General features: G+C 41.5%; 1 protein-coding gene across 2 annotated transcripts in view; it reads left to right on the top strand.

Moving 5' to 3' along the window:
- EGFR (epidermal growth factor receptor) overlaps positions 1-23,602 on the top strand; it is a 159,962-nt gene that overhangs the window by 90,799 nt on the left and 45,561 nt on the right. For both annotated transcript variants that reach the window (XM_048297741.1, XM_048297731.1), the window contains exons 2-4: positions 20,143-20,294; positions 21,780-21,966; positions 22,615-22,749. In XM_048297741.1, coding sequence (XP_048153698.1) covers positions 20,143-20,294; positions 21,780-21,966; positions 22,615-22,749 — 474 coding nt within the window. The remainder of the gene's footprint in view (positions 1-20,142; positions 20,295-21,779; positions 21,967-22,614; positions 22,750-23,602) is intronic.

Here is a 23,602-nt window from a genome sequence, read left to right as displayed (position 1 = left end):
CAGTTCATTGAATTTGACATGGATTTTCAGAAAGCAGACCAAAAAAAGCTTGCATTCTGTCAGGTCTGGGATGTGTGGTTCATTTTATGCATGTATATGAGCTTTTGTCCTTCCTCAGGGGAGAGAATGCCTTCAAATGCACATTTTTTCACATTCCCCTTCTAGTGCAGCTTGATCCCTCAGATAAATCACTACTCACTGTTTATGTTATCACTGTGGAAAAGTTTGTGAAATCACAGATTTGGCAGCATGGTTTCACAAACATCCTTGAATAGGAGAACACTGTCTGGGAAAAGTGAAATGTTTTGTTACAATTCGAGCTCTCAGCTTTAGATGTCTGCACTGTCTGCTGAAACACATCTTCCACCCACTGAGAAAGATGGGAGTTAGACTGATCTGCCAGCACTTATGCTATCATCTGATGGTCTCTTTTGTATTTTTTATTTCAGCCATAGCCTGGACTGATTTTGGCACCATTAATACAAAAGTTGGGTTTACCTCCTTCAATTTCTAGTGATTTTTTTAAACTTGGGGAGACAAGACTTAATCACGTGTGAGAGTGGTGTCTCAAAGCAGTAAGACTGTGTTACAGGTGTAAACCCTGCAGGTCTGTCCCACAGGGACACAGTGAAGGGGACAGAAGCCCTCACCTTCTGTTAGATGTTAGAGCAAGAGGAGGTACTGGTGAGCTGTTAGCAAAGGATGCAGGAGTAGTTGGTAGGATGCAACATCCATTGCTCTCCTGAAATATTTTGTTGCTTGCTGCTCAGAAACAGACAGTAGGAAAGAAAAAAACCCAATTTTTTCAGTAGCATTGCAGCGAATTTTAAAATGTTTTTGTCAGCGAGCCTAGAAAACAAGGTATTTCTCCCTCCAATCTGGAACTAGATTCCAAACCACTCTGTAAATAATACCTTTTAAAAAATAATAGAAATAATTAATTATTAAAAACAATTATTTAATATATAATATAATATTAAGATTATAATATATAATTTATATAGGAGGATAATAATGTTAATATTAATCTATAACAATTAAAATTAATTATTAAAAATAATAAACCAAAAGTTACAGTTCTGCTCTTCTATTTGTCTCCTTCTAATTTGCAATCAGCAATAATGAACAAACTACTGCATGTGGAAGTAGAACCTTATTGCTCCCCATGACCTCTCTGATCTTGCCTGAGACAACATTTACATTTGGCTTACTGAATAAGTTTTGCTTTTCTGATAAATATTAGTTCTGTTTGGAAAAAAAGTCCATCAGGTTAATTGTGGTTAATAGTTAGCCAAACAGTAACAGGTAAGTAAACAGAGCTTTACAAACAAGGTGTACAGGAAGTAGCACAGAGTGTTTTCTGTGGCATCACAGAGGTGATTTATCAGGTACAGCTCACAGAGCTTCAGCGACACAGATACAACTGTCTGGGTTTGGTTTTTTATAATTATATTTCCCTCAAAAAGGGATTTAAAAGACCAACCTTCCTTATTTCTCTGCAAAGGGTGTGAATGCCAGAAACTTACATTAATTAAGAAGAAAATTAATCAGAAATTAACTCCAAGTTGAGTCAGGTTGAATTTTGCCACCATGAAAAGTGTTATATGGTACTGAAGGCAGACGGAGTGTTTACATGTACAGTAAAAGGTACATGGCCAGGAGAGATCTGCAGGAAAGTATTTCTTAATGGAATTTCACAATCTTAAATCTTCTCTGAGAGAAATGTATCATCTCCACTTTTCCAATCACTCTCCAGTCACAGCATACCCGGGTCAAGCTCCTATTAGGTATAGTTTAGGAAGAGTGATAAATACTTTTTTTTAAAAGTAAGCAATTTAATCTGTCATCAAGCGGTCTTGAGTCTGCATGTCTGTGCAATAAAATGAGGCCCCCATGTTTTCAAGGAATGAAGAAAGCCACGTGGCTACAGAACCTTTATTCTGCCTTTGAGATCATGCTCAGCTTCAGAAAGTGCTTTGAAGGAAAGGAAAATTAAGGTAAATAAAGTAAATGGAAAATAGTCTGAAGCTTTAGTTGTGTTAGCAAAGATCAGTCCTACCAGGTTGTCTTTCGTGGTGAGATGGTTGGGTTTTTGCTTTTATTTCATTTTGTGGGGATAATTACTAGCCTGAACTTCAGTAACCCAAGTAATGAAATGGTGGAAGTTACTACATAACTTGAAGGAGGTGAAGTTCAGTAGCAGAGTTTAAACTTGGACGAAGAGCTGATTAAAGAGGACACAAAAGATTGTATCAGAAAAGCTCTGGAGACAGGTATCTACTGGGTATCCTTAAGAATTGATCTTGGGACATGTCTAATTAAATATTTTCATTAGGGATCTTTGCATAGGTATTTCTCACAGTGATGTGTCACAATGGAGAGCTGAGAGAGAGTGAGAAGTAAGAGGAAGGTTTGGATGGCATTTAAGTAGAATTGGAGGATGCTAAGAAATGGAATAAAAGTTAAAATTGTGCAGAACCCAAAAGTACATACTTACTCTGTTTTAATCTGGAAGAATGGGAGAGCCCTTGTGTATATCCAGAAAATAAGGCTACACTCTGCAGAAAGTCCCAGTAGTGATACAGCATTAATGTAATTTGCAATACACTGCTAAGTCCTTGGCAGGAACACTGTGTATAGTTCTGGTCCCCATTGCAATGGAATATGGGTATTAACTGGATGGATATAATGAAAGGAAAATCAGGGGAACATGCTGGTTTATGAGACAAGGCTAAGAGAGTTGAATGAATCAAAATAATCAGTGACATGGTATATGCATTGGAAAAGACAATATCAGACTGGGAAGGAAGTACCTTAATGGAAAGAACAATGCTAGCACAACTTACACAAATAGTCTGAATGGTAAAGCCCGAGTTTAGGCTGAACATTTAGAAGCAAATTTCATAAATATCAGAGGGATGAAGGTCTGGAGCAACCTCCAAGAGGCACAAAAGGCCCTGCTGCCTCCCTGGGGCTCCATATGTCTTCATCAGGCTGTGGCATGGCACACATGAGCATTGAACAGGGAACCTGTAGAAACATCACATGACCGTATGGGTTCTAATGGGTAAGAAATCTGTTTATAGCTATCACTGGTGTCATTCGTTCTTATTAATCTCCTAATTGTTTGTAAATTAATAAATTGCAGGCAGGTTAGGTCTTGTAATAACCCATATGTTTGTAGAGAAATTTGATCTATGCTGTGTCTCTATTGAAATCTCAGGCTGCCTGACAAAAAAGGGACATGGCATCCTATGCAGAGAAGATGAATAGTTCTATTGGTTTGCTTATCTGTGCCCGCTGACTGCAGAGGGTCTACTGACACCTCGCACCAATGAGTCCTTTGGAAGCAGCTGTGTCTTCCTGGGCATGAGTGACTCAGCAGCACCCAGTTGTTAGGAATGGCATGACATGGGTTTTCTGCCCTTCCTGAGGCAGGGTTTGAGCCCTTCTGGCAGGGAACTGGCAGGGCCTGTGTGTATGTGCAGCACAGCTGGACTTGATGTTTGTTTGTCTGGTGACCAGCGTAACCATGCTGATCTCCCCCTCTCCCTGTCAGCAGGGCTCTGCATGTAATGTAATTATTACAGTCCCCTTCCAGGAGGGGAAATATTTCAGGGGCTATCCATGACCTCTTAAAGTACATTCATGAAGGTGCTTGGTGCTAAGGTAAGGTGGTCAGAGGAAGCGTCCATTTTTTAAATCCCGTATGAGTGAATCACTTTGAGAAATACCTCAGAGTTTTCAGGAATATTTGTAAGATTGCGAAATCAAAACATTTCCTGCAATTAGAAGGCACTCCGAAAGCATATGTTATATGTCAAAGACGTAACTTTTGACCTCTTAGCCCCCTTGAGCAAGAGATTCCCAGGCTATTAAATTGTCTTTATTGCTCTGTCATTTATTTGTAGCACGTGTTCAGCAGTAAATATCTTATCTCATAACAGAACTAAGGAAAATACTGTGCTTTCCTCAAAAAAAAAGAAAAAAACCCCCAACAAATACCAACAACCAAACAAAAAAACCCCTAAACAACCAACCAAAAACTTTTCTATTTTCTTAATCAAGACAGGAGCATGACCCTAGATGAAAAAACTCTGGCTGAAGCATTCAAGCTTTGTTTTGAGTCATGATATTGTGCCACAGAGGATAAAGTACATTTGTTAGTCACTGATAAGTATGCCAACTACTTTTTTTTAGGGACACACTGTTACATGATAGTGCTAAGAAATAATTAATGCACTAACTGGAGCAGTTGTCATAGTGGAACATAATGCTCCACAACCCCACGTAATTCCCCTTCCGCCCCCCCGTCTTTTCTTCCAGCCAACTGGTGAACAAGGAAAGAAGCTTTTCACATCATAGCAAGGAAGCAGTTACAGTATCTGGGTTATGTGATGATAAACTTCTGTGGAAATTGAGACAGGATTGTTTTTCACTCACAGTCTACTATGTGTTAGCGTCATACGTATCTGTAAAATGTGTTGAGTCTCTGTTCTTCTGAAGTGCTCCAGAGCACTTCCTAGCTCACTGTGTCTTCAGCATCGGGATATTCATTACACAATTAGAGGGGTATTTTTTCATCTGATTGAAAAACTTATTTGCTCTGTATAAATTGAAGCTGATGACATATATTCCTTGAAAATAAGTGAGAAAGAAATGGCAACGGCTCCATAGGGAGACTCCTGTAAGCATTTGCATGATTGTGAGTATTTTCTTGTTAAGGGGTCTGTGCATTAACATGGGAGGCTTTATGGGAGACAGTGGTAGGCACTGTTCATTCTCAGGGAGAGATTGGAAATCAGTGTGCATTGCTATACCACCTGTCTACCCCAGTTCAGTCTCACCTTTAAGTACTTCAGGTAGACTTACGGTGGCATCAAGAGGCCACGTAATAAATATATATGTTACATATGTGTGTGTGTGAAGATACAATGCTGGGGGGTGCGGGGTGTAAGGCAGTGGTAGGAGTTGCTTTGAAGGAGTTCACAGCTTATGCATACCAGTGGTTTCCAGCACTGCTCAATATGCAAGCACCTACAGTAGTTCTGAGGGAGGTGGGGTACAGAGCTCTCTATACAAGTGTAAGCCTGCTTTTCATTATTTAGCTTTCATGGGCATGAAAATAGTCCAGGGTCTCCCAGGGAGGTGTAGAGCACAAATTGAAATCTCTGGTTGAGGAAGCACTTTAGATGATGCCTTAAAATGAATGAGATAATCCACTTTTGCTGTAATAACCACAGAGATCTAATAGCATCTTTTCACTAAAAGGAGGCAAAAAATAAGTTTCTAGTGCTCTGTCTCAGAGATGTGTATATTTAGTCACTGCTTCTGAAATCCTGTTGCCTCTCCATAAGTTTTCACATAATGGCCAGAGTGAAATGCTTTCCAACAAGAGACAGCCTTCCAGTTCTGTGGTATACCGTTTGATTACTTACGGTCAAGCTTGAATCTAAAAAATTGCTTAAAACCAAAAAGAATGAGATAAGGCTTTAAGGCAGAATTTTCAAAAGCAGCACTATCACCATCAGAGCTTCAGCAGCTTCATCTTTACATGATCGCTGATCTAGGCCAATGCTGATTTTCTACTTGACGAGTTTTGTATTCTTGAAGCGTAAAACTTATTTTCCCTTCCTGATGGAAAACCAAATTTTTAAATAAATGCACTTAAATGGAAAAAGAAGGACATACAGTTTTGCATGCTTGAAGACATACGTTATTAAGAACAGGTAAGAATATGTTTGGTGTTTATGAGCACTCCCACATTTTTGGGTAGGATTAATTCCTCCCAAAAGTGCAACTTTAGTGAGAAGGTTTCAGAAGGCCAGTATTTCGCTGTGTCGCAGGGTCTTGCAAAGCACATCAGTCACATCCTGCGAAGTAAAGTGGCAAGGGTTGTGGGACTCCTCCTTGGCACAATGGGCTCCAACATGTGCAGGGAAAAGCAAGACCCTAACCACCACATTTGAGTTACTTCGAGACCCAGATTTTCTTTCCTGAGTTGTGTTAGTAGCACATTATCTGGAATAGATGTGCACTGACAGAGCTTTTTCCCACAAGGATAAACTGCTTTGCCATTTGTTGAGAGAGTTCAGTAAAGCATAGCGGAAACTTTCCATAGACAGTTTTGAGACTTCTAATGGAAACTGATTTTGGCAAAGCTCTGAAAGAACTCAGTAATTTTATTTATGAGATCCAAGAGCTAAAAAACACAAATGCCTTCTATTGGGCACTGTCTCGTAAAAGCAAACCTGGTGACAGCAGAGACATCCTGTAGCTATATAACAGAGTCAGATCAGAAGCTCGATTTTCCCATGGGTTTGCTTAACTCCTGTACCAGAACCTTTGGGGAGCTTGTAAGCTGAATGAGGCTGTAATGCATCTACCAGCAGCTGTTTTCTGTCCCTTCTAAGCACATCTTTCTTTTTTTTTTCCTTTTACCACTGTTATTTTTAATGCCATTTTGCATTATGCTTAAAAATGATGGTACTACTCCAAGGTACTGCAGCCCAGTGCAACTAAATGAAGTCATTTTGGACTGAGACAAGCTCTAAAAGTGCCCTCATGCAACACTGATATCAACACAGTAATGTTGCATTTGGGGCAGAGTGGGGGCTCTTGTTCCTTCATGGAGGCATAGTAAGGGTTGAAAACTTTACTTCTTAGTGGCAGAACTTCCATCTTTGTTTGAGCCTAGCTGATGGATCTTAAAGAGAGGATTTTCAGTAGCCCGTGCTGATGACCACCTCCCACTGGCATGCTGTATGACTTACATGCCAAACTCCTATTCCTACTTTGGAAAATCTGTCTAAATCTTCTGAAGTTTTGTAATGCAGACCTTTAGCTCTAGTATTGAGAGCAGGATTGTTCTGCTTTATTTTTCCAAGACTGGCCATGCAATCCAGTGTAGTACTACACAGTCTGACATTCAACACCACAAAGTTCATTTCCTAGCCCATGGAAGAAATAATTTTATTTGTTCACGATGAGTATTTGTTTCCAAGCTTTGGGAGGTGAAGATGAAGGCAACACAGAGCGGCTAACACACGAAGCTGCTAACACACAGAGCTGCTCTGTTGTTCTCTGGGGCTGGTAGCATTTCATCACTTGCAGCAAGGCAGTTTACTGGGCTCACAAGAGCTGCTGCAGCTCCACCATGAAGTGACAGATAGTGACTGAAGACTGGCGAATGCATCAAAGGCAGCCAGCCAGACCTACAGCTTTAAAAACTTGGTAGGTGTCATTTTTCCCAGATAAGGTGGCTGTGGTTTTAGTAAGGCTTATCAGAAGATACTTCACAAGACAGGGAGCAGCTTTGCAGTGGAGTGGGAGAGTTGGCTCTGTGATGTGCCCATTTGCTCTGAAGGCGACCGTTTTGCCAGTTTGGAAACTTTCTGGGATGCAGTGGCCAAGGCCAGATCTTTCCGAAGTTAATGTCATTTTCTGGAAAGCAAAGTGTGGTTTTTTTGTTTTTTTTTTTTTTTTCCCAGCTGCGGTACATAAATGTCTGCCTCACATAAATGCCTTTTTTTCCCTCATAATTTTAGTAGTCTGTAAAAGTCCTTGGAAGATTCAAGCATGCAAATTCTTGGAGTGATGGATCTCAGATCTTGACAGTGCTTGCCTCTAGTATCTTCTGAGGTTGCTACTCCACCAATCCTTCCTTTCTTTGAATTTCCACCGAAGATACAGGCTAGAGAAAAATACGGCATCTCCAAGCAATGTACCAGAAATATGTTAGAATGTGATTTTAACTGTTTTTCTGTTCAAGAAACTTCTTCCCACAAAACGGTGAAGTTAAGGAAGTGCAGCAGTGGGTTTCTTAGACAGGTGCAGTTGTATTTTGGAAGATGTAAGGCATCCTAGCAGCACTGGAGTAACAAATGTATACATGGTGTATGCACTTGGCAGATGAGCAGGGCCAATTCTCCTGCAACACTGCTGAGATGGGCACAGCAGTAATGCTGGTGCTGGAGCTTGAACTGGGATGTTCCCAGCTCTGTTTCCCTTTGTTTTCTTCTAGGAAACAAAAAAATCCAGGAACCTGTGTACAGCAGCGAGTTTCCAAATTGTGATAGAGTAAAAGGTAAAAGCTGATTATTTCTAATCAGAGTGGAAAAAAAAATAAGGAAAAAACCCCCAAACCCAGTGGATTACAAAAATTCCTCCATTCATCAAAACACTTGAGTGCGATCTTTTGCAGAAGAAACATTGCAGGAACAGAGGAGCAGATGGGAACAGGAGTGAGTGAGATCAGTTCTACAGTCAGGCTTCTCTGGTTTCCATGCATTTCACTCCAGTAGTAAAAAGTTTCTGGTTTTTTTTCCCCCCTCAAGACACTTTTGGCAAAGATAAGCACAGTCCAACCGTCTGCTACTGATAACATTTTCACATTCTGTGCTGGAGCTTAGGTTATAGCTGATTTACCAGCTTTTTGTATACAAGGGGACATTTATTCCTCTCGTTAACTGATGGGGCAGTTTCTTTCTGGCAACTTTTTCTGCAGGGTGTGGAATGTGTTAAAGCAGGTTTGTGTCGTTTAGGTAAGGGCGGATTTTCTTTTAATCCTTATCTGCGTGTCATCTTCTGGATTTTCATATTTGCATGTAAGGGGGTGTTGTGTTTGATAAAGCTGTGTGTTGTTTTTCCTGCCTCATTACTTAGAACTGGTCCTTGAGGAAGACCATCCCTCAAACACTGGGGACGAAGGAGTTGCAGAATCAAACTTAGCAGCTGCAGTCATCTTTATTATGGTTTTAAACTGTTCACAATTAAGTAGCCACTAATTCTGAGTATATATGAAATAATGACCTAAAAAGACACACAGGTCGATACAAGGCACAGCCTTTTGATAAATGTGGGGTTTTGTTCTTTTCAAGGAAGAAAGTTTCACTTACCCATTTCCAGTATTTCTTTTATTAGTATTTTCAAAGACAATAAAATTTAAAAAAAAAAACACAAACAAAAAAACCTCAGATGTTTTTTCTCTGTGACCTGCACAAATGGACATTATGATCATAGAAGTCTGAAAGTGTTAGCAGAGCTTTATCCAGTGTTACATTATATTTCTGGAGTTCAGATGGCAGATTTTTGGGCTCCATATTAAGCCATGGAGCATTTCCTTTGTTGAAAAGGGTGAAAGGACATGAGGAAAGAACCGTGCAAATCATGAGATGGAGAGTCTGGAACTTCTTCAGAGTTTGAACAGCATGAAACGTACTGTAATCATGCATTTCAAATACCTTTTATAGTTTTCAAACTTGTTTACATGTCTTCACAGAACCAAACCCTGGCATTAAATGACTGAGATTCCCTATTGCTAAATAAGACCAGCTCTAAAAGCAGTCCACTTGCTATAACATGCAACATTTATAGTAACAACGACTAAATTCAATGGTTTTTCTGCCCAGACTTTTGAAGATAAATTGTTCTTCATCTTCAAAACTTACCCAGGTGCTGTTAAATCATTTTGTGGCTTTTTAGCTGCGCTTTCAAAATGTAATTGTAGTTCTCCTCCTTCCAGAATAAAGGGTGGTAGAAAGTCTATTTATCTCATTTATTAAATTTCACACAGTTAAATTAAGCAAAATAAGAGCTTGATTCAGATCCCATTCGTTTCAATAGCAGTCTTTCCACTGAGTTTTAGTGAAGGTTTAAATGAAGATCAGAAGATGATCCTCATTTACATCTAATATGCTCCTCTGCTATTCCTTTTAAAGTTAAGTATTACTGGAGGCTCTTCAAACCCAGCAGCATGTATTAACTCGCTTGCTTGTCAACATGCACAAATATCCAAATTTTGTCTGGAAGCCCTAGAGTAAGTGTTAGCATTTATTCCCATGAATGCACAGTTGTTGGAAACAAACTTTTAAAGCTTTTTATCAGCTTGCATTTGTTCTTTGTAGTCAGTTGATAGGACATTTGCTAGATTAGTAACTTAACAGTACCTTTTGTTGTTTGAAGTAGTAAATACTGTTTATCTTAGTCCTGTCTGCAGTTTTTGTCTTGTTTTAGTCTTGCTTGAGAAGGTGACCTCATTCTTAAGGGACAAGATGTCCCATAGGGAACTTTGGGGCATAGATCTTTCTGTAGCTTTCCAATTTGACTCCACAGGAGGCTGGAACTTGCTGCAGACGAGCTTGGGAGGAAGCGTTGGGACTGATGCAGCTACACAGGCCCAGAGGCTTGGTGCAGCATTCACCGTGGTTGCTGGCAGCATTTCCCATGTCCTCAGCGGGCAGAACCATGCACAGAAGTAGATGGGGTTATCATGGAGGTGGGCATGTGTAGTTCAAGGCAGCAAATGAAACTTGTGTGGTTGCTGTTGTGTTTCAGCAGTTCTCCACATACATTGCAGCCTGTAGAGATGTCAGCCTGCTTATCTGGGAGAGCTACATATATATATATGTGTGTATGTGAAATCATATATTTATTGGTGAAAAAAAATTAGGACGTGTTGTATTTGTAATAGCAAGCTTTTAGTGTTCTACTTGGAATCATCTGTAAGTGGTTTCTCTTGTCCTTTTTGAGCCAGTGTGTGAGTGCTCACATTGAATTTACACCTCAGGGGATTCAGAAATACGTGCGTGAGCCCCACAGCTTATTTCAACATGAGACTTGATTTAATATAAGTAAAGAAAAACATATGACTTTTTCATTGGAAGGCACAAATTGAAATAAGCAATTGCAGTGTCTCAAGAAATCCTACATGCTAAAATGTTCACAGCATAGTTTAGTGCCTTTAGCTCTCGTTTCTCAAGTTAACTCGTTTTGAAACAATTTTAAACAATTCAGTGCTGATGTAACTAGCAACTGATCCCATATTTTCACGGCCACACATCTTCAGTTTCTTTTTATTGTGCTATAAAATCCTGCTGCTTCATAGATGTTGCCAGAACAAACAACAGTGAAGAATGTAGGGTTTTTAGACCATGGAACACAGGCTTATGTATCCATTGTCATCTGTTTGTTTTCCCAAATAACTTGGTGGAGATCTTGAGATGGCACAGCCCTGCCAGACATGTGTCACCAGATTCAAGGTTTGGTGAGCCATGCCCATTGTTGGAGGTCTCTTGGCTGGTTGCTGCTGTGGTCTATGCAGACTTTTTACACCACTTGCAGCAACACAGTAATACAAACTTCACCACAGATGCCAGGAGAGCCATTTCATTTCTGTGAGCCATTTCCCAGGGCCTGAACCTCACATGAATGGAGCTGTGTGACAGTCCTCACACTCCAGAGCTCTGCCCAGCAGATGCACACAGCTTTTTTGCAATGAATATGGTAGCTATGCTGGTGCATGAAGGTGGAGGGCAGGATGACTGCAGCCTTGGACTTCTAGCCAGGGCCTGTGCTACCTGATAGACCCATCCTTGGGGAAAACAAACCACTGGAGCACACAGAGCCTGTGGGGACTGACACTGGAGTCTGTTGCCCCTTGCATGGTCTTGTTTGGGGACACACAGTACAGTGCAAGGCAAACTTCCCTTGGTCGGTATGTGGATTTCACAAAGCATGAGGATCACTGTTCTAAAACAAAGGCATGGGCAATGCTTTCTCTTGGAGGACCCAGAATAAATGGGATGGCAGAACTTCCGTCCAGCATAACCAATATACCACCAACTCTGCCTTTTCCCCACTCCTTAATTTCCCCCTCAGTGGTTCCCAAAGTCTTGTTCCTTTCCATAGCACTCAGTGCTGTTTCCCTGTGCTGTACACCACTTGGATGTCTAAGCTGCAGTTGGCATTTTGTCTTGAAGAGCCACATTTTGCCCTCTATAGCATCCAGCTTCCATTGCTCTGTTGTATGTAGGGAACAGTGAGACTAAAAATGGCAAGCTGGGGCATGAACTCACCACTTTTCCCATCCTGCTCTTAAGATACTTGTAGAGACAAGCTCATCACCCTGCTCCATTGGGCTCACATGGAGAAACTTCATGGGGGGACCTCAAAGTCCATGCTGATTTCAAATAGCACAGTCTGTATGGCTTGAATTTCTATGAAGATGGTTAAAAAGGGGGGGGAAGGTGCCTCTGTGGTTTTCTGCACAAAATTTGTAAAGTGTTGTGTCTAATATTTATAAACTATTCATTATTGTTGGTGTATTTATGTATGTGGATGTTTGCCTAGTGGTTGAAAGATATGAAGTTCCCTTATTCTTGGTTCTTCCTCACTAACAGATTATAGAAGCAACTCATTATTTAAGTTCACTGGTGATTGCATTTTCAACAGACCTGGCCTTTAACCTTGAGCAATAGCTCAAAACAGAAAGCCCCATGCAAGCTCTTAGTTACCTTTGTAGCAGCCTCTCCAGAGGGTGCCAGTGGGAAGAACAACGCAACAACAGCACCCCAGCTGCTGGTGAGGACATCTTGGGGAGCTTGACTTTCCAGACATCATTCTCAATAAATAGCCTGCAAAACTAAAGGCAAAATCCTGGTGCACTAGTCACTGGCCATGTGTCAGGGACATGGGCTCAAGTGTAGCTTGGAGAAGGGCTGAAGCCTGAGGGGAGCATCCTGGTAGCACTGGGAGTGGGAGGTGCCCCAGGTGGCACCTGCTTTGCAAGGAGAGGAGAGCCCTCTAGTGCAGAGGCCACCACCCTTGGGGCATGCCAGCACTGCCATGGATGAATGCCAGCGCCTGCCTCCCTTCCTTCAGCATTCTCCCACTGATGGACCCAGTGGATGCTGGTTTTTCTTTCATCAAGCAATGCACTGATCACCTCATATGATCCCCAAGTCCTTTTCAGAGCAATTGCATGCCGGCACCCCATTTTCTGTCTGTTATGTGTTCTGCAGTCTTTGATGTAACACCTTGCCTTTGGCTATAGCTCATGTAATGTTGTTCAGAGGGCTTATTTTCCTAAATTATACAAACCAGCCTGTGCAGGTCATCTGTCCCTCTTCATTATTTAGAACTCCTGCAATGTTTATGTCATCTGCAGGAATCCTCAGCAGTGGTTTGAAGTCTTCCTAGAGATCACTGACAGAAACATGTGAAGAAAACTGACCTAAATTCAGGTTTAGGTACCTCAGTACCTCACTGGAAATACCCTATCTCAAAATTCCCATCTATTATTCACCTTTGGAAATCAACTTTTCCCCAAACTGTAGAAAATTGCAAGGTGACGATTCCTGTTTCTTTGAAATTCTGCTGGTATTTACAGAAATTATTATGTGTATCAACCCCACAGTTTTATCCTAAGACATTCAGAGGGCAAAGCTTTAAGTCTGGGCTAGTCCATCCTGTACATGTACTTGCTCCAAATTTACACCGGCATCAGCAAGAGAGAAATTTAATCCCCCATCTAGTTCACATTGAAGCCAGTGGAAAGCCTGATTTCAGCACATCCTGGTCTGGCCTTAATCCCTGGAGGATTAATAAACATACATGCAGAATTAAATAATGGCAACAAAGAAGAAAAATAGAAATACTAGTAAATTATATTGGGGAGGAAAAAAAAGCACCCTGGGGAATTAATAAGGCTGAATCCCTTGTTGTCAGAAATACTGTGACTTTGGTAAGGTCTTCATTCAGGAGCAAGTTGATTTGTATGTGATTATTTGTTCTTTTGGGCAAAGGCACTCACCAGCAATCAGACCATCCAACTGCCAGGGTGCCTCCATCCCTTGCAATTCAGGATGCGACTTTTGACATTGAAGGGCAGGTCTCCACTCCTAACTGGAGTTAGGAAGGAAAACCTAAAAATACCTTTATCTGGAATAGTTGTTTTTGTCAAGTAAATAGGAATAAGAAACCATCTGGGAAAGCTTTCCCTCAAGGCATATTCTTTTTCTCCGCTAGGGTGTTAGTTTTGGTAATTTTTGCAATTACAGTTTCCATCTAAGTATTTGCAAGAGCTTTGTCATTGTTTTGGTCCCAGTGTGTCTAAAAGTTGGAATTAATCTCAGCAGCTGCATTACTCTAAACCGCACTGTTTGAGCAAGAACTTACTACAGCCACATGAGGTTGTTTTTCACAGTGTTTTAAATTAAAGTATTTGGATATGTGCAAAAATCACTCTCTTCTGCAGAAGAATTTCCAGAGCCCAAATTTTGCTGTCATTAAGCTGAAACTGGACTTTTTAGGCATTGTATGGGTTTGCAAACACTGTTCTCAAGGGAAAACCTGAGCCAGCATCTGAGCACTCTTTGTGCTCCTCACCTGTTTCCTAGCTTTCCTTTTTATAACTTCCCATGGCACATTGCAGCAGATTTGTTTTTCTTTTTGTGTCACATGAACTTTCCTCCCTCTTGAAATTCTTACTCAGTGTGTCAAACAAACAATACTGAAATTTCTCCATCCCTTCTCTCTCTAGAGCTGAGGAACTTGTGAATATAAGAAATATTTCTATTTAACAAATTAATTACATAAAACATAATGTCACTTTATTATTCCAACGTCTGGTATTTCATACCCTGTTTTCTTTAGGGAAAGCATTACATGGTTCTTTCTCTTTATGATAGCTTAATCATGATGACAAATGTCCTGTCTGTTCTAGTACTTCATTATAAGCTTAAATATCATTATTTTGATCATTTGACAGCTAGTAAGCTGCACTTTGCCGGTTTCCACTGCAGGTTATGTGGATCCATTTGATAGCTGTAAGGGTATGCTTTGAAGCTGGTTAAAAAAATACCTCATATAGAGGACCTGCCCTTACAGCTGATGTGCATATTTATGCTTGAAGGACAAGCATCTTCCTTTAATTTCTGAGGCCCCATTAGATGAAGGTCAGTGGCAGACTTCATAAAGGGGAAACAGTTTTCCTCTCAGGGAAGATCATGGAGGTGCAGGGCATGGCCAGGATCCCCTCTGTGTTGTGCAGGAGTGACCCAGAGGATACAAGGGACAAGGGTTGGGATGGTGTGGTTGCCCATACAGACCCAAACTGAACAACATTTCCTGCAAAATTATTGCAGTTCACTTGGAAGATTTTTGTCCCCCACACTCTGGTAAAGGTATGTTGGGTGTGGGCACTGATGGTAGCACACCAAGTAGAATTATCTCCCCAGGCATTCAGTGGCAGCTTTGTATCCCAACCAAGCAGGTACTGCTCTTCCATAAAGTACCTAAAAGCAATCAAAAGTAAAATTACTGCTAACAAGTGAGGAGAGAGGAGCATTTCTAAATGCACTGTCAGATTAAACAAACATCACTTATCTACAAGTTTTGTGTTACTGTCAGCAATGGCTAGAAAACATGCAAAAGAATATAAATTTATTATACTGGGACATATATAGTTATAAGTGACATATGAAGCATGGAAATGGACTTGCATATCTCTGAAATTGCCTTTGTGAGTTATTATTTTGATGTGTCTATCAGAGCTGCAGGGAGACTAACATAGGCTAAGCATGGATAGAAACAGAGGATGATTTGGGGATTGGTGATAATTTGGTTTCAAAGCATTCTCTGGGGTTTTTCTCAAGTCTGGGGCAAATATGCGTGACAGGATTGAGACTTCAGTAATCGGAGATTTTCTGGGGGAAAATGAAAACAGATTTTACTTGTATCAATGCAATTGCTGCAGGGACCACTTTGTTTAATCTAAGCTTGTATGGATTTGGGAAAATACAGTCTCTTAGCCTTACAGCTGTATGAATGCCCTCTGTCTCCCCACCATCACTTGGGGAAAATGCCATTTAGGAAATGCTTTGGTTTCATGCTACTACTTCAGGCTGCACAGGAAAAAAGTGGCCAAGGAGCAAAGGGTTGCAGACTGAACCAGTTTGCATCACCTAGAAATAGTCCTGTAAGTCCAAGTTTGAGGCAGTGCAGAGGAGGAACAAGCATGTTTGTGGACACACAGAAGATTTTACTAGCCAGGACAGCCAACCCTGCACTTTTCATAAGCACTAAATTCAACGAGTTTGCATTTGTCAGTGTAGTGTGGCTCTTTCCTGAGCCCTTTGATTGCTCCTGCCTTGTACAGCACCTGACATTTGGGTCATTTCAGCAATATCTAAATTTTTGTTAGGCTGTCTGTTGAGGTAATGCTGCAACTGATTCAAGATCAACATCACTTTGGCATTTAGGAATTGCAGCATATTTGCTAAAATCTATATCGCATAGAATTTAAATGCTTTTTGGTGGTAATCCCGTTATGCTGCCCCTCAGAATTCTGAGTTTCCCCATGTCACAGGAGTGGTGGCTGGGGCACTAAGGGTCCAGGAGATCACCCTGGCTGGGGTGGGAGAACCCTGCACTCCCAGCATGCAACCCTGCTCTCATCACTGCCATAGACAGCAGCCTCTTGGGACATGCCCTCTGTGTCAAAACTTTCCAGACCGGTTGTGTTTTTATTATATTAACATCACAGATAAAAGCAAAGCTTTCATCTTTCAGGGATCAGCGCCTGCCCTGAGGTTCAGTTCTGGGTCTTGGTTTTTCTTCTGGTCAGGGATGTTCTCACCCTGAATGTTATACTCTCCTTTTTAGAACATACATTATGTGGTACATACTACCACAGCCTCCGGCAGTACCATGCAAGTGTCCATGCCCACCACTGACTCCTAAACCTGGATAGTGCTAGCTTTGCTACACATTGAAACAAAAGTATGTAATGAATGTATTATATGTGGCATCAGAATCTGTCCTTTAGAGGGCAAATAGACAGAGTTCAATAGAGGTTAAATCGTAATAAATTCCGTCCACTCAAGCATGCACATCCCACTTAAAACTCTGCGGAGCAAGGCGAGCACCTCCTTGTCTGTGCTTTAGCCTCTGGCCAGAGTGGCACTGTGATACTATATACAGATAATTATAGCATGCATCTTTTCAGAACACAGTTTCTGTAAGCAAAGAAATTGCAGGAATTATATTATTCGTCAGATACAAGCAGACCATTTTCTTTTCTTTTCAAATGTTCTAGTTGGAAAATTATTGTGTGACTTTGCCTGAGTTCAGTAATACTGCTGCAGGGATTTGGTTTGTTTTGTTTGGTTTGGGTTTTATTTGCTCAACATATACTGCTTATGACCCGGGTTCTCATTTGGTAAATACTGGTGTGATGAAGTTCGCCTTGTGGATGGACTTAGATCCCTTATATCTCTTTGCACAAACAAAAATTTGTGCATGAGGGAGAAAGCTCCACAGTGGTGTTCTGACTGATACTCTGACAGCCACATACTGTTGATTTCTGAGCAGAAGCAGCCCTTTTTCTTCCTCTCTCCAGATCTTAACATCTCATCTACAGCTACTGTTTACTGGATGGAGGATGTGATGAGGGGACCAGTGGTTTTGCATGTAGCTTAAGACATCTTTGGCAGAGAGCCATCAAAGTTCTCTCTACTCACAATACAGGGGGAAAAAGTAGCTCCTGGAGGGCCAAGCTGAAGCCTTTTTGGAGCTTGTTATGTCTGGGTTTCCCTCTGCAGCTTCACAAGCAGGAAGTCTCCTTCTCTTGGCTATTTGCTTCTGCCTCCTTGCTGTCCCCTGAGCTGTTTCCAATGCATGGGGCACCATGGTGAACCAAAACAGCGAGCTTTCCTGAGATAAAAATACCCCTTGTCCAATTATTTATTTATTGTCCTATGTTATTTGCAGCTTGGATCAACTCTTTGGCATGGTTTCCTGAGAGGTCCCATGGGAGAGGTAGAGGGGGAAGTGCAAGCGTAACCATGCCCTCTGACTGCTGCATCAGCCTTGACCTAATAAGCAATGAAAAAGTCTGTGTTTCTCAAGACGGCTGGCCCAAGTTCAGAGCTCCAACCCTTGTCTGATCCCAAGAGAAGCACATTCAAATGAGTGCAGTTTGTCTTAGGGGTTGCTTCAGTGAGCTGGGCTGTTCTGTTGTGTTGTCTGACCGGTGCCAAGCCACATAGGGTCGATCAAGGGCACAGGTGGCCAGGAGAGAAAACTTCTCCTTCCACCTGTCCTTTGGTTCAGGTGTGTAGCATAAACACTGCAGCTTTTGCATTGGGCCTGTCTTGAGTATCAGGGCAGGTCTTTGCTGGTAACCTCAGAGATGCAACAAGTGCATCAGGTCATTTGTGGACCCTGAAGACCATAGCAGGATGACTTACATGTTTTTATTTCTGAGAGCAGTCTAAACTGCACCTGCTTCTGCATCGTGTTAGAGTGCTTTCCAAAATCACACTGTTCTAAAGATCAGATATGAGATGCCTGAACTGCTCATCCAAGTTGAGGTTTTGAACAGTCTGAGAATCTGCTAATACTGATTTTAGCTTGGTTGTAGGAAAACATTGCTTAAAATTCAAGATGACCTCTGGGACAACTCCTTGACTTTTCCAGTCAGTTCAAAGCCTCTTCACCCCTGTCCCCAAAAACAACACATTTTCCAGGGCTGACTAGCCATGTGACAGGATTTCTAACTTTCAAAATGTGACCACTCTGAGGAATAAAAACCTAGCAGTGACTCTGGCTGATAATTTGTGGTCCTTGTACTTGAAGCAGACAGCAAACAGAGATTTGAAGTATGAACACAATGCAACAGTTAAGATTGAAACTGAAACAGAAACTGGAACCGAAATTCCCACTTAGAATTTCTAATGCATATGTTAAGAAATTCAGAAATTCAAAGTCTATAAAAAGGGTCAAGCAGCTTAGATGATGTACTCACAGCCCCTGTTACAGTGTTCCCATTTACCAGCAGTTGCCACTCTGATTCCAAACACTATAATGTTTATATAATGTATGATGAGAAATAACTGAGGAATGTGAATGAATAGCCTTGCTTTAAACATGGTTCAGAGTATTTAATCTGTTATCACTGTAGCTCCTAATGCTGATGGTTACACTGAGAAGTACCATATGTTCAATGACTAGTTTCGATGATTGGAAAGTGTGTTTTTATCACTGCTATGAAGTTATTTTTCCTACTAAGAAAGCATCAGTTGTTCGGTAAATCTTCAACAGGTGGTGTCTTTTGTTACTAGAACTGAAACATATTTCCAGCTTTGTCAAGAGTCTTTGTTATTCGCTTTGCAGCACCCCAGTTTGTGATTGGTGCTTCTACAAATTATGGCTCTACAGAAGTATCATTTCATGTATTCATTTCTCCAAGTTAAAAGAATACAATTCTTTTGGTTATGGAAAGCTTTGTTCTGTTATGAAAAGCTGTGCAGTCAGGCTGGGGTTGCATTATACAATGAGATAACAGCCTCCTAACAGCTCCCACTGAAGAGCAAAGGTGAGCTGAAGGAGCCCCTGGAAGGGGGTATGAAGTTTTTCACCACATTGTCTTCTGTATCATTCTCCTTTTCTCTCTCTTTGCATAACTGAGAGACGTGTTCATCTGAGCTCTGTAGGGATAGCCCAGGGAATGACTGTATGAGTACAGAATTTTTGAGGGTTGTGTGTGGTGTTTTTTCTTCAGAGCAATTTTGCATTTTGCTCATTCATTGCCATCAAATACAATGGTGATAACTTCTTTCAGTTCCTCTATATTTAATAAAGCAGAGTAATATAATTTCAGGTGGGGACTAACTTTTGCGTTGTGCTGTTATAAATATTTGGAATCTCAGTGGTGCTCTGTGTGATACCTCTTCCTTCCCCACCAGGCAAAAATGGATTTGAGTGCCAAAGATGAATAAACCAGAAAATCTCCTGAATCGGTCATACTCCCAAAATGTCAGAGTTGCAAGAGATGTGTAAGCTCTGGAGGTTCAGTTAGACCTTAAAACCCGGATTTGTAGCTTAAGGAGTCCTTCAGGAAGCCCCCCTTCCTCCCTCTGAGCTTACAAAGAGACCCAATGTCCCTGAAAGTAATGTAAAATAGGTCCTCAGGGAAATCAGCTTTGGTGGTACCTGGCAGCATACCAGTTTCAGTAGTGTGTCAGTGGAACTGTATCAATGTCCTTTCCTCAGGAACTGAGTTATGTTTGTGATACAGAAAACTTAGCGCTACCTATGTACAAAAGCCTCATATTGAAGTTCTTCTGTAACAGAAAGTGATGGAGGGTTATTCCAGCTCTAAATTCTGGTACTTCTCTATCCCTGGGAAACACTGCATACTTCCTACACTATTGCCATTAGAGTCATGACAGATAATGTTCTTGTTTCTTATGAAGCTGATGCTTAACTTACTGTGGTGCCTTTAAAGATAAGTGAACAACAAGTTTTTGCCCTGTAGTTATTCTTCCTTTCCTTCATGGAGCTTTCTCCTTTCCTGCACAGTTTGTCAAGGGACAAATAACAAGCTGACCCAACTGGGACATGTGGAAGACCATTTCACCAGTCTGCAGAGGATGTACAACAATTGCGAGGTGGTACTCAGCAACCTGGAGATTACATACGTCGAGCACAATCGTGACCTCTCTTTCCTGAAGGTTAGTGTTTGTGGCCAATGGGGCCTTCTCTGCTACAACATATCCTACTCCATTTTTTAAGTGGAAAGGATCACCTACTGATAAAATTCTGTGGTGATCCAAAAACATAGCTAGCTAATGTCAGAGGAGTCACAGCTCACAGTCTAAGCATACCTCTAGGCTGCAGGATGTGCTCAACCCTACTATACAAATCAGGTACATTCAGAAATAGCTTTTCAAGCACTTGCCAACCTGTGCTGGGTGCCATGCAGATGGGTCTCTTCTTATTTATAATTAGAATTACATCCTGACCCGTTACCTCACTTCCCAGAGAGCAAAAGGCTTTGTGGTGCTGTTGGACAAAACAAAGCACAAAGCGAGTGGCAGATTTTGAAGTGTGGAGTCCTTTTCACTGCCCTCCAAACTGCGATCCCTTTCCCTGCCATGGTGGCAAGAGCCTCTCCAGCCTGAAGTGCTCACACCCTCAGCAGGCAGGCAAGTCCTGTGCAATAACTTCCCACATGGATTCTTGAAGTGATCATCAAGATAATCCCCTGTGGTTGACACATGGGTTACTCCCATCTCAACATTTGTTTTGTGCACAAGTGCATGAGCAATTACGGCAAGCTGAGGAGAGAATGGACAGAGGACGGATGTTAAAATGCAACTGCAGCATGGGGAGGAGCCATGGCTGACATGGACACCTCCAGGTTCTCCACCAGCAAGTAACGAGCAAGATCAAAAAATCTATGGTTTGAACATATGGGTTACAAATATGATGGTATGGCCATTCTTCTTTCCCAAACATAGCTTGACCATGAATCTCGGGGTTCTGAGGAATGTTACAAGTCTCTTGAAAATTCACTGGTAGTCTTCAAAGAGAAGGGAAATATCCTAAGTAGTACCCTGAAGGTTTTTCACTTGCGGTGATTTTTGTAGGGGATAGAAATGCATATATTTCACAGTGCAAGACAGGAATTAACCCACATGCAGGCAGAGTACTTGTGGTTTTGTCCTGTAAAGATATATATTATTTAAAAAGGAGAAGATTGCCTAATCTCCCCCTCTGATGAGCAAGGGAAGGAGCACAGAAGAGAGAATGTAAAAGCCTGAATCAGATGGTGTATCTGTGCTGCCAGTTGTTGAAGGCTGGGCAAGTATTTATGGGAAGCATCACACTTAGTTACCATTTCATGCATGCTTGCCCTTTTCTCCTGCATCCCCTAGTCGGCCCCACTTATTCTTGCTTGGGGACAGAACAGGGGTATGCTGGACCTTTGGAATGACCCCCTGGTAGCTGCTCAAAGGGTGAGTTTATACATGCTTAACCAGCAAAGTTTTTCACATAGTCCCTTTTTGTTCTTAGATTTATTTATTTTTAATGAGATTAAGTGGTCTGTCATTCCTTAAAATTGAAAGATGGTGGATTGGAGGAATGGGAGGAGGAAAGTGGTTATTGAAGAGTACTGTGGATTAAGCACCTTGTTTCTTCTGTTGTTCTCTCAGACGATACAGGAGGTTGCAGGCTACGTGCTCATTGCGCTTAACATGGTGGATGTCATTCCCCTGGAAAACCTCCAGATCATCCGAGGCAATGTGCTATATGACAACTCTTACGCCCTGGCAGTTTTATCCAACTACCACATGAATAAAACCCAGGGACTCCGACAGCTGCCAATGAAGCGGCTTTCAGGTGAGACACGGGCAAGTGGTGGAGGCACCTCTAAAGCCAACTTCAACTGCTATCTTACTGGTGTCAAGATCTGATTGGAGATTGCCTCTCAAGGTCATATGCCATCAAACCCTGCTTTAAAAGCAAGGATCTAATTGCTTTCCTGCTAGCCAGTCTCTTCAAAAGACAAAGAAAATTCATCAAGATTCATTTTTGTTCCTGAAACTGGCAAAGAAGTATCCATTTGTTATTTTGTATTATTTGATTTCAGTGCATACATATCAATATTTTCTGTTAGATCCCTGTGGGAACTGGTGATATGTGTGTTGGTGTCTCTCACAGTCTCTGGCTATGCACACCAGCAGTGCCATCTCTGCTGAGCGCCGTGGGCCCTAGAGGTGGCACCAGGCAGAAGGCTACACATAGTGGCATCTTTGTGGCATCCAAGAACAACCAACTCTCCAGGACCCATCAGTCTGATCCTGGTGTTAGTTACACCATCAGAAATGCTGATGCCATACAGGTTTTTCTTTTCTGTCAGTGTCATGTGTCTGAGGTGGAGAAAGATGTGACTGATTTCTCTTCTTTAGATCGGAGACATTTTGGGGATGTCTCTGGAGCAAATTAGGGATTTGCTTCACTTACTAATTTTTTTGGCTTCTGTAACAGAAATTCTCAATGGAGGTGTTAAAATCAGCAACAACCCCAAACTGTGCAACATGGACACTGTTCTTTGGAATGACATCATTGACACAAGCAAGAAGCCTCCCACCGTGCTTGAATTTGCAAGCAACCTGTCTTCTTGTGAGTATTAACCTACCGGAAGTGCTATGTTTCCCCTTCCATTGCAGAGAGTAAAATGAACATCCCACCTTTAATCTGCACGGGGTTCCTGGTCCAACAATTTCTAATGAACCAACCACCAACCCCTGTTCCAAGAGAAGTGCTTTCATTTCTGCACCACTGGCCTAAGATAGAATTTTTCATGATGGTTAGGTTCATAACTCATAGCTCAGCAAAGTTCTTGGGAATGTTTCTGTTGGTTTAAGACAGTACCCTGCATATGTGCTCTTCAAAGACAGTTCAGAAAAATGTGCATTCATTTGCTTTCCAGCAATCTTCTGTTTACAATGTAAGGCTCTGGTCTAGAAAACCCATTTGGGTACCTTCATGGAGTTACTTGAAACGTTTTTAGAGCTAAGACCAAAGATGAGTGCCATAAAATTCTCCTGTTTTGGGCTGCACAGATTACACTGGCAAAAGTGACAATAAACAGGTAGATAAGTCTGATGCATCAGATTAACAGGGAGATGAGGGGATATTTAAAAGTTTGTATAGCATATGCTTGGAGTGGGCTTAAGCTAATCCTTCAGCCTTATGGGTCCCTCGTAAAATCCCCAGTCATTTCGCAGAAGAGAGGGTTTATTTTCATTTCTGAGCATTTCATTTCTGGCACTATAAATTGGCAGGAAAACATATTTTCTTTATCTTCCTCCAGTTGCATAATTGTCTGAGAGGTAATAGCCAACTTCTGTGTTGACTTATTTTTCTACGGAGCCCTGGCATAATCAAGGAGTTGCAAACTATGCATGTCAGCACAGGAGGTTTGGCTCTGAGCACCACAGAAATGTTAACCTATAACTTTTCAACTTTAAAA

This window comes from Corvus hawaiiensis, chromosome 1 (genome assembly GCF_020740725.1).
Source record: "Corvus hawaiiensis isolate bCorHaw1 chromosome 1, bCorHaw1.pri.cur, whole genome shotgun sequence".
NCBI classification, from domain to species: domain Eukaryota; kingdom Metazoa; phylum Chordata; class Aves; order Passeriformes; family Corvidae; genus Corvus; species Corvus hawaiiensis.
This window is presented reverse-complemented; position numbering and strand designations above follow the sequence as displayed.